The 12205-nt window shown below is 46.1% G+C and overlaps 1 protein-coding gene across 1 annotated transcript in view; it reads right to left on the reverse strand.

Moving 5' to 3' along the window:
- Positions 1–309: 309 nt before the first annotated feature.
- Positions 310–12205, reverse strand: part of adgra1b (adhesion G protein-coupled receptor A1b) — a 182217-nt gene continuing 170321 nt past the window's right edge. The window contains exons 18-19 of the mRNA XM_084562352.1: positions 4814–4909; positions 310–4447 (exon numbers count right to left, since the gene is read on the reverse strand). Coding sequence (XP_084418478.1) covers positions 3019–4447; positions 4814–4909 — 1525 coding nt within the window. The 3' untranslated portion in view covers positions 310–3018. The remainder of the gene's footprint in view (positions 4448–4813; positions 4910–12205) is intronic.

The following is a 12205-nucleotide window of genomic DNA, read 5'->3' on the forward strand; positions in this document are numbered from 1 at the left end:
CAGCAGCAAGAGCGAAGCCTGCTATCATCTAAATTCCTCCCCTGTGGTGAGTCCAAAAGACATCTCACTTTCCATCACGCTGTCAGAAGATATAAACACATATGCTGAGAATTGAGAAGGGAAGAAAAAAAACAAAAAACTGTCTCTGTTAAATGCGGTTTCATGCGCGCCGGTGACGGACACACAAACACAAGCCAAAGACGCTCTCATCCGTTGCATGGTGAAAAAATACATTTATTGGAATCTGTGTCAATGTAGAAAAAAGTGAAAACTGGCTTTAGGTTTTGTCACAGTACCACAGGTGAATATTCCAGCAGTCTGGTGAGCCGAAACTAAGCCAGCAAGCTCTTTTAGGGCAGTACGTCTGCTACTGATGACAACAGAGAGGGCGGCCCGCGGCGGCGGCGGCCTGTGATATACCAAACACATCGTCTCACAGACACTGAAAAGCTCCGGCTGCTCCTAAGACACACCACCAGCAAATACACATGTTGTACAGCAATTAACCTAGACCAATGTTCTCAGTTTAATGTGGGCTTTGCAGGAGAGGCCTGATTTTGTTGTGATACCGTTACAAATCGCTTTTCCAATAACTATAAAGCCAGGGCCGCTGACTGCCAGCATCCAAGGTGGCTCAAAGGAGCTTGTATCGTATGATCAATTGTGAGCCAGCACTTTATAACCCATAAGTTCGGCCCATTATATGCCATTTTGTTCCAGACCGTGGAAAGAACTCCAATGGCCCTGTGAAAAGCTACGAGGTTCATGCATCATCTCTGATGTCTACCAGGGCCCCTTTTCGCTATTCAAAGCCTGGCATTCAAATAAAGGGAGTATCACATTAATATTCTGTCTTTTCTTGTCTGCAGAAGTCACTTCTTCTTCTTTTTTCTTCTCCAGATATTTCTGTCTGAACAAAGATTTCTATTATAAACATAATACACCGTAAGTGACAAATTCTATTCTGGCAGGCCAAACGTTTTTTTTTGTTGTTGTTTTTTTAAGGGTAGTGCATTTCTATTTCTGATATGACAGGATAAGTCTCACAACACATGGCGAGTCTGCATACTTTATGAAGACAACAGAAAGAAAGGCATTTGAAAACAAACAAAGAAAAAAAAGGACATTTCTAAACTCAGATACTGAGTATTAACATTGAGAGGTCATTTTTTTTCCCATACAACTTTCTTTACATATAGACTTATTTTTAATCTTAAATATCTTAAATCTCATATAAAACAATTCATCCGAAAACCGATTCTATATACACAGACAAGAGTGTACGAGATGGATAAAGAGATGAGGTGTGCATGCTGAGGTGGTGTCGCTAAAGCTGGGTTCGCCGTGAGATTATATGCGCTGCTCGTGTGTGTGCAATTTTTTCTCTTTTTCAAGTGTCGGCTTTTTCTGACGAAATGTATGACTGGTTTAGCGCGGAGCGTCGCACTCTGTAGCATCATTCATAAAACAAACAAGTGCTTCTAAATCAATGCGGAGACTCCTTTGCCGTCTCTGCTGAGCGGCAATTCCTCAAAGAAAGAGTGACCTTCGTGGTAGCAAAGGAACAATCCATACGTCAACCTTGGCCTCTCCTGACATAAGTCATCCGCCAAAGCAGAACGACAGGATCTTCTGGACTGAAGCGTAGAAGAAAACCAAAGGGGAGATAATACGGCATTTGCTGGGAGCGAGGATTAATCCAGGGGGCGCGACAAAAATACATAGCAAGCTGGTGTCAGGTCACAGCAAACAGTGTGTTCGTGGGCATTCATTTATCGTGTTAAAATATAGCTACATATAAACAAACATGCTTCAGGGACATTACAAGTCAAATTAAAAAAGAAATAACCTTTAAAGGGATTGCATTTTTTTTTTTTCTAGATTCTGCCATTTTTTGGAGCTTGCCAATAATGGGCGTGGTTTAAATGTTTAAGACGGAAAATAGCAGGACATCGATTGCAGCTCGGCTTCCCCAAAGTTGATGTTTAAGCACCTCGTTGCTTTTTCTAGAGCGTCTGCTTTTACAAAGAATTACACGGTGATTTTATATGAGGCAAGCGGAGCTGAGGAGGATAAAAACCGGCGCACTTGTTTGGCAATGAACTCGCGAACTGCGAGGGCCCGGCTCTATGCGGCGCGACGCTGATTAAAAGCTGCACGCTGGATCTGATCCGATGACACCAACTCTCTATTCACAATGGCCTGGCCGCTGCTGTTGGCTGTCAGTCGCCGTGCCGCTATTTACTTTGCTCCAATAAAAAAATAAAATAAAAACGAAACACAACAGTGAAGACATCATATAGACAGCACGATCAATACCAACCTGGATAAGAAGATGCTTAATTCATGTCTCTTTTTCTGTTGCTTTAAATTTTCACCACTTAACTGGCATCCACACATCTCTGGAAAGCGACAGTATCTTTGTATATTAGTTAGAAAATCTCTAGTAGATATTCACAGTTGCTTGACTGAATGGCAAAAATACCCATGGAGTCTAAAATTGCTGGTTTAGTCATCTAAAACATGGATGCCAAGAGTTCTTTAAAGTACTGGAGAGTCGTAGACTATTCGATGGTTTCGGATTCAAAGTGTAAAAAAAAAAAAAAAAACTTGCAGCGTGTTGCTTTTGAGCACTGACACATATTCATACGCACAACCATTCATTTTCTTGTATATATATAGAGAGATTTGTAAGTAATATGGAACAGTGGAATTACCTTCAATTACATCAGATGAAATGATGTGACACACATTTCACAAATTCTTTGCGATGGAAGAGATTCTGTTCCGTCTGTGGGCGCTCTTCAGGGAGCGTTTGCATGATTTCAGATTTCTGTACAGTAAAACAGCACACATAGAAACATGAGGACATTGAAATAAAAATATCCCACGCTGATTGTGACCTTTAAAATGTTATTCAATTCATTATTTTTCTTTTTTTCTTTTATTTCTAGAAAGGGAAGTGAGGGTTTATTTTGGCAGCGGCGCCGCCTGCGTCCCTTGTTTTTCCTTTCCACACTACACAGTAGTTTCATTCTTCCAGGGTCCAGTGCGTATATTCCCTGTGCTGTCAGAGGTGTAGAGGAGTCCTTCATGCAGGCCCCCCTTTAGAATCCCGTTCTGATTTGGCGGGTTCTGGGGGTAGGATTGTCTGCGGGGCGCATGCATCTCCAGATGGTGATGTGTAGCCATTGGGTCCTCCTCGGCCACTTTGCCGCAGCCACACAGGAAGACGCCCGTGTCTCCCGCCTCTGCCGGGCACAGAGAAGGGAAAAGGTCTGCCTTGGCACAGCAGATGTGCCGGTGGCAGGGATTATGACATGCCAGGGACTCGTGTGTGGAGGCTGCAGCAGCGTGGCACGTGTGATGCCCGTCGTGGTGGCCTTCATGGGCCAGATGTGGACAGATGTGGGCGTGGCGCTCATGTGTGCTGTGAGGGCTGTCAGTGTGTGAGCTGTGCACGCTGCCTCCATCCACGCTGGACGGGATGTGATAGGCGTACTCCCTCTCCCCCCCTGCGGCGCAAGTGCCCGCCCCGGCCCTGCGGCTGAACTGACGGCCTTTAGTCCTGGTGCTGCTTTTTAGGCAGGGGTGCAACTGGATCCCCGGCCGGTAACCCTCGGGGTCGGCGTGTAGCAGCACGTGCGTCGCAGCGGGCTCCTCTTCCATCAGCTGCTGGCTATGCAGGGCGGCGCAGCACGGCGTCACCGGCGCCAGACACGTCACGTGATTCTGAGAGGACGGAAGGGTGGCGTGTTTACAGTGACCTAAACTGCCATGGCCACAGCTCATGACTGCTTTACCCTGACACGGTGAGTCATGGTGGCAGTGACTGTGGCCGTGGCCGTGCCCGGGGGTATCTCCATTCACGTTGACTTTGGGCCGCGTTTGAACCCCCCCTTGGGCTCCAGAGCAGGCGTTGGCGCGGCGTCCGGGACAACAAGAACACCAGCAATGCCAGACGTCATCCCGCTTGGCACAGTGATGAATGAGGATGAAGAGACCGAGGGTGACGGAGAAGGCACCGTAAAGGCAGCTGAAGATCATATCCAAGAAGTGGCCCTGCGACACGGCCAGCGCCCCGAAAGTCCATGTGGCCAGGAACAGGAAAAGGGTGAAGGCCGCCGTTCGCAGCTGAGCCTTGAAGGAGTGCTCATTGGCCAGCAGCGCGGGGTTGATGGGAACGCCCGGGCAGCCGGCCGGGCAGTGGCTCCCACTTGGCGGGGCTCCCAGGGCTCCGGGCTCGGCTCCCTGGTGGCAGTGGGTCGGCACGTCGACCGCGGCCAGCCTCTGCTGCTCCTCCGTCAGCTGCTTGAGCTCGTACTTCTTTTCGGGGTGCCGTCGCAGCTGGATGAAGGTGCAGAGGAAGTAGATGCACGTCACCAGGACGATGAAGGCCACGGGGCCGAAGAAGGCTCCCAGGCTGGGCTCCCACGCCATCCAGCAGCTGCAGTAGACACGAATAGAAGTGCATTTTAATATTTACAACAAAAAAATGCAAATTATTTGATTCCAATGAACTCTTCAGCTTTAACATGCACATACACTGTACACACATAATCACTAATGTGTTGTTTACTTAACAGAGAGCACTAATTTAAATATGCTTCCACCAAAGGGAAATAAAACCGTAAAGGAGAAGGTGTGCCCTTGTGTCTAAACATGCTGTCTATATATACACACATGTAACCTGGTTTTAAAAAAGTGAAATTAAGGTTTATTTCTGGAAGTAATTAATAGGGAAAAACACTTTGTTGAATTTCGCAGATGAAAGTAATCTGACCTCGGGAGCGGAAGCAAATCAAAAACTTACTACGGCGCTTGCTCCCCGCTGCCATAGTTGTCTATATTGACGGCCGCCGTGACCCCGCAGATGATGAGGGGCACCCCGCCGCTGACTAAATAAAATCTGTGAGGTCAGAGAGGGGAGAAACAGAGACGGAGGGAAAGAGACAAGCACAAGGAACATGAGGAAGGAGGAGGAGCATTTGCAAATCCTGCATCTCACATCTGGATTACAGCGACACACACTGTCAAAAAATATGACATTATTACAGAAGACAGACGAGAGAAATAGCATTACAAAAAAAAATACAGAGAGATGAAGTGACAGAGAAAATTACGGATTTGTGCACTGAGTGAAGTTCTTGGCTGCTGCATAGGCCTGATGGTTACCTCAGTGTTTTGAAGGACAAAACTTGATGACAAAGAACAGCATGAGAACGTATTTGCCAGCCATCATTTGCCCAAATACACCGATCAGCCACAATATTATGACGGGAGAAGTAAAGAACATTGACCATCTTGTGACAATTCAGTGTTCTGCTGGGAAACTTTTGGACGTGGCATTCATTGGTGTGGATGTTACTTAGAAATGTAGCACCCACCTAGACCAGACCAGACACCCCCACCCCATAGCAATGACACTCCTTGATGGCAACAGCCATCCCCAGCAGGATGCAGCCTGACACAGACACACATACAAAAATGCTTTAGGAACAACTAAAAAAAAACATGAAGAACAGCACAAGGTGTTGACCTGGCCTCCAAATTCACTAGATCCCAAACTGATCAAGTATCTGTGGGATGATCCACAGAGGCCCCTCCCCTCAAAGGCCCCCCACATTCTGTTGCCAGACACCCCCGGACACCCTCAGAAGGCCCATGTCCATTCTCCGATGAGTCACAACTGTTTTGGAGGCACAAGGGAGACCTACACAATATTAGGAAGGTGGTCATAATGTTACGCCAGATCGGTGTATGTGAAAAATCAATAAAAAGAAAAACCGGATCGCTGACGTGTAGCTTACTGCATGAGCATGTCAACGCGCTTGTGATCACACTCTACGGGAGGAATCACACCTACAGTGTGTTTTCTTTGCTCCAAACCAAAGTGTGAATTTTATGGAATAAACAAATCTGCTTCCCGTAGGTGTAAGCCTGATGAACTTGTCAGCACCCACTTCTGCTGTTTTTGGCATCTGTTGTTTTGTTACAGCTGAAGGGATGGAACGAGAAACCTGGATCTGAGCGCAAAGGTTTAGTGATTTTTTTAATTGGCTTGTCGAACATAAAGAAGTTTCTCACTGACGTCTTAAAATGTGAGGTTGGTTGGATTATTATACATAGTTTTTTCTAGTCCCATATGGGCTGCAGGTCTGAATAAGCAACGATCCCAGCTTTAAAAAGCAAAACACGCTACAGAGGTGAATTGAAACAACACGAGGGGCTGCTTCAGTGGCATGCGCTGATTCGAGTGCCTGTGAGACAGTTCAGTGAAATGCGGGAATGATCGTTTGAGTAATAGATCAATTAGCTCGAAAGCTGAGAAGATGCCGAAACACTGCGCAGCTGTTCATGATATTTAAAGATGGGATTTTTATGCTTTGGAAGAATACACACTGCCTGGCCAAAAAAAAAGTCGCCACCTGGCTTTAAATAAGCAAATAGGTGCGAGCCCCCTATTGGATAATTACTGCATGGGTGATTATCTTTCAGCTGGCAACAAGTTATTTAACCTCAACTGATGCAATGAGTAGCTTCTCATTTCTTAAACAAACCGTGGTCGTGGAAAAGGTGTTAGTCTGTTTGAGAAGGGTCAGATCATTGGCATGCATCAAGCAGAGAAAACATCTAAGGAGATTGAAGAAACTACTAAAACTGTGTTAGAACTACTAGAACTGTCCAACGCATTATTAAAAACTGGAAGGATAGTGGGGAACCATTGCATTAGGGTAAGAAGAGAGACAGATGAAGTGATGCACCCATCATGGCTAGTGCCTACTGTACAAGCCTGTGGGGGCGGTGCTATGATCTGGGGTTGCTGCAGTTGCTCAGGTCTAGGTTCAGCAACATTATGTGTCCAAAGAATGAGGTCAGCTGAACACCTGAATATACTGAATGACCAGGTTATTCCATCAATGGATTTTTTTTCCCTGATGTTCACCGGCATATTCCAAGATGACAATGCCAGGATTCATGGGGCCACCACAGAGTCCAGACCTTAACCCCATTGAGAATCTTTGGGATGTGCTGGAGAAGGCTTTGTGCAGTGGTCAGACTCTCCCATCATCAATACAAGATCTTGGTGGAAACTTAATGCAACACTGGATGGAAATAAATCTGGTGACACTGCAGAAGCTTATCGAAACAATGCCACAGAGAATGAGTGCTGTAATCAAAGCTAAAGGCGAAATTTTAGAGTGCGTGACCTTTTTTTTTTTTTTTTGGTGGCGACTTCTGCAGCATTTGACAACATAATGTTTCCAAAAAGATGCTTGTCCTGACAAAATTCCCTTGCAAACAACTTGATATAGCATAAGTGAGATGATCCACAGAAGCCCCTCCCCTCAACCCATAGGACCCAAAGGACCCCCACTAACAACATTCTGTTGCCAGACACCACAGGACATCCTCAGAAGGACCCATGTCCATTTTCTGATGAGTCACAACTGCTCTGGAGGCACAAGGGAGACCTACAAAAGATTAGGAAGGTGGTCATAATGTTATGCCTGATCGGTGTAGATAGTTATGACAAAATTACAGGAGTAACACGTGTATTTTGTTGGCTGACCATGATATCGCGTGAACGAATGAAACTGCGTTCATCGTTGCTGCTCGCCAGTTTAAAAATGGTCGGTTTGATGCTGTTAAGCTTTAAATGATTCTAGCGATAAATCCCCGTCTAGTTAATCTTGTTTTCATGTCACCTTTTAGTATCGATTCAGCTCCCTTGCTCCTCGACCGGGGTGGCACAAAAAGAAAAAGCTGCCATCCACAGTGGAAAATCAACAGCGCAGTGGAGATGAGGATTTAAAGCATGCAGGCAGGTTCGGGGAACAATGTCTCCTGCCTCACAGGAAGTATATTATGAGCTTTAAGAATTCATTGCAGAAATGAAGCTAATCCCCAGCAGCTCTCTGCAATGTCCTTGCACCGTCATCCACTCTCCTATATAACACTACGCTATTTCCTCCTCCTTCCTGTTCAATCTCAGCCTCTGTCACTGCGCTAACCTTTCCACCACTCCATCTTCCTCCATCTTCATCCCCCCTTTTCTGCCTTCCATCCCCCCTCGCCTCCCTCCCAATCTATCCTCCGGCAGCCGTCCCAAAAATTCAATTACAATCAAGATGTTTGTCTGAGCTGGTTGGTGAGGGGTGGCCGGCAGAGGGGGAGGCGAAGAAGCGCGGCGGGGTGGGGTGGTGGCGGTGGCGGAGGCGGAGGCGGCGGCGTTGTGGCATTACCGGCCTGTCACCGCCTCAGAGTGGAACGATTCCCCCGGGGGACCCTTCTCCAACAGAAAGCCATTTACACACCCGTCAGCAAGATAAGCATAAACGAGAGCAACTAGTGGATGTTAAAGCACCCTGCGCTTTATAACCCTCATTCCCCTTCGTCCCCTTCGTCCCCTCTAGGAATGCTTGTCTGCGTGTCCCACAACAAACCCGCTAAAGAAAAACATGTAGCATACCTGCAGAACCTGCACTGAGCACGTGTAATGAGCAAGACACAGCTATGTGCTAATCCTCTGCTAACCTGCATGAGGGGAGCTGCGGTGTAGTGGTTAGAGAGGCAGCTTGAGAAGGGTGATTCCCGTGTCCATGGCTGAGGTGCCTTGAGCAAGCACCTAACCCCCAAATTGCTCCCCGAGCACTACCCAAGTGGCAGTCCACCGCTCCGAGCGAATGCACTACTGTGTGAATGGATGGGTCAAATGCAGAGAAAGGCCATGAGGTGTCGACGAAGGAATAATTCTTCTTGATGTCTTTTTTAATGCAAAATAAAAGTGCTCCATCACTATACATGTCTCCCTACTGCACCTATGTTTGCATGAACACAAACCTTTTTGTTAGTTATTCTATTAAAGAAGGCTTCTAACTAACAAAATGGGTTTGGATGCATAGTTCATTTTGAGTGAGTTCAGGAACAGCAATCGTCCGATATAAATAGAGCCCGAAGTGACTTTCAGCCTGCAGCTTCACAGTGACTGTCCTTTTATTCTTGTTCGTCTTTATGCACCGTCCTCTGTTTTGTGACTGTGTCCTCTCTTTGGACCCGGTACACCATATACAAAGCACAGCTAGGGACAAATGGTGGTCACAGCCAGATCCAGCACATGGCAAATGCTTGTGGGTATAGCTCTAAGATGCAACGCTAATGTATCTGTGAAGGTTCTCAGTCATCCAGGTCATGGTATAACCCTAACCCCTAACCCTAACCCCTCAACAACAGGTAAGTACCCTGTCGTTAATGGAAATTAGCTGCACCAGTTTCTGGTTATTAGCATAACAAGCAAGTTTTTTCAGGAGGAGTTCCTATTTAAACCTCAGACTTCCCATCAGTCCCCTAGAACTGAAGAAGCTACTCGGATGAGTGGTGAAACGTCTTCTCAAAAAAACTCTACAAGTCCAGTTGCCTTTTTTGAACCTTTGTTGGATATAACGCTAATGTACGTTGTAATCTTAAAAATCACAGCCAAATCTGCCAGAGTGTTATTTGTTTTCACATATTCACGTTTCCAGGAAAAACAGGAAACTAGGGAGCTCCACCCGCCTCCTGAAAAGCCCTGCCTGCTCTGATTGGTCAGCTACAATGGCGCACCCATCATTGCATCTGCCTATAGATTTAACAGACAATTGGACCATCATGACTAACTACCTTTTTGTCATTAGTCAGACAGATACTGGTATCTAGGTGACATACATTGCAAATTCATTCACTCATTCAGTCTCTGTTACTGCTTATCCTCTCGAGGGGGACTGGAACTTGTCTCAGCTGACACTGGGCGAGAGGTGGAACACGCTCTGGACAGGTCGTTAGCCCACCACAGGTCTAACAGGTCTGGACAGGTCATGCACACCTACACGGAATGGAGAAGCACCTACGAACCTGAGAAGCATGTCTTTGGACGGTGGGAGGAAGCCAGAGCACCCGGAGGAAGGGAGAACAAAAGGTTCAAACCATAGACTGTATATAAATATGGACAATGCGTGCCCACCTCCTTGCATTAGCCAAACTGACTTAATACTGTGCTCTGCTCTACCTCCACGGGTTACAAGGGAATGTTGGATTATACACTGTAGGCTACTTGTTTATTTATTTATTCCAACAGTTGGTATGGCAACTTGCAGTGATCATGATGTCACATCCTGTTTATATAGGGAACTAAAACGAAACTTCTCAGAAAAATGGAAACTTGAGTATGCATCAACATTATATTAACTACCTAAAATGAAAGAAACCATTCTTGAAATGACAAAAAAGTTCGGCCCAAGTCCCATCCACTAGCATGGAAGGGATGGATCTTATGACCTATACTGCAGCCAGCCACCAGGGGGAGCTCTACTTGCTTTGGCTTCACCTTTTAAGACTTATTCCCCCACCCATCTTTATACAGTCTACATTTCAATCCCAGTATTGATTCTGATTTCATGAGGACTTTAAACAACAACCCTGCCTTCCTAAATAGCCTTAAATAACAGCACATCCATTAGAAACTCAGCCCAGTTACCAGCTGGAATGGCTTAGAATAAAGATTGAACAATCCACAAAGTGTCAAAGTGACAGATTTATTATCATCCACATATCCTTGTAGTTTGAGCATCACCTGCCAACACTATTACATATTTCCCCTCGTCTTAAATTAGCTCATCTACAACATTTAAATCGAGCGAAAGGATACGCATGGTGCTTTAATTGCTATGCGTATATAAATTATGCAGTATATAGATGTATAAGATGTGGATTTGCCTGGTTGCATGCATTTTGCCATCTGGATAGAAGTGTGATGTCGAATTTGGTGACATTTAACAGATGTTGGCCATTCCTTACTGGAAGGCAAAATGTTCCCCTCAAACTGAAACGCTGCTTCTGGAGGAATGATCTGCGCAGATCGCACCAGATGACTGTCAGTTAATAGCGTGAACAGCGGCAGCAAAGGTGTGTGGTCCAACACAGTGTAGCGGATTCCCGACAAAGGTCGGCGCAATGGTCGGCTGGATATGCCATCAGACGCTGTCAAGAGTGGAAGGACGGGGGAGAGGGGTACATGAGGAGGAATAGGTTGGCTGTTGGGAGGAGGGGGGGAAATTGATTTGTCTCCAGCTGCTAAGTCTCATTGCATGAGCCTGTCTGACGGGGAGCATTACAGTCAATCACTGTGGATCAACTCGACTGCTGCGCCACGGGATCCCTCCGCCTGCCCCCAGACAAATTATCTCATTCACAAGCAGTGCATGATGGGAGAGCCTCGAGAACATGCCATATTAAACACGCCCCCCCCATTCACGCAGGTGTCTGAGGATTTGCTTTGCAAGGAAAGTGCTGCTTATAGGTTGAGGGGATCCTTATCTGGTGGGGTCCTTATCCTCAGACTTTGAGTGACTCCTCAGGAATTTGTTACTGAGCAGATTCTAGTTTTAATAATACCTGACATATGATACTGCTGCTTTATAGATTTTTTTGCAGATGTTGGTTTCAGGCGGTATACGGGTGGTAGAGCCCACGTGATTGTGACATGCCTCACAACAATCCTCTAAACAACCCAAACGAAAGCGTCTATAAAAGCAAATATTCCAGCAGGGTTCACATCCAGTTCAACTGCTTAAATGATTCTCTTATGTGGGGTCACCTGCTATATTTTCTGCAAAATCTTTCATAAAGTTCAAGAAAATTCAGGCAAACGAAAGCGCTTTCAGAAAGTGACACTTCCTAAGATACATACATTTGTCCCGGCGTACCCTCGCTTTGCCCTCTGCGCTGCCGCACTCAAACCTTCCTCTAAAAGGATTTCTGCAGCTCTGCAGCACAGATGCCATGTGCAGAAGAGCTCACGCAGCACCTTTCCACCACCAAGGAAGAGCACCGCACACGTCCAAAAGCTGATCCTCTCAAACACGCCAAACGTCGGCAGTAAGCAGAAAAAAAAATAACACACACACAAAAAAAAGAAGAAATTCAATCTGATAAGTGTGTCTGAGCGAATGGAAATGAAATGGGTCAAAAGGGTAAATACATTGAGATTTGCGATGAAGCTCCTGGCTCTGCAGCCTCCTGGGTGATTGACGTAATTAGTTATAGCATTGGGGTGATGCCATGGTAACAGGTTGTTGAAATCATTGGCTTCTTTGTCCTTCCTCCTCCTCCTCTTCCTCCTCTTGACATTCACATACCCTTCATTCTACTTACTAAACCTTGAAGCACG

The sequence above is a fragment of the Chelon labrosus genome (assembly GCF_963514085.1).
Source record: "Chelon labrosus genome assembly, chromosome: 15".
Classification (NCBI taxonomy): domain Eukaryota; kingdom Metazoa; phylum Chordata; class Actinopteri; order Mugiliformes; family Mugilidae; genus Chelon; species Chelon labrosus.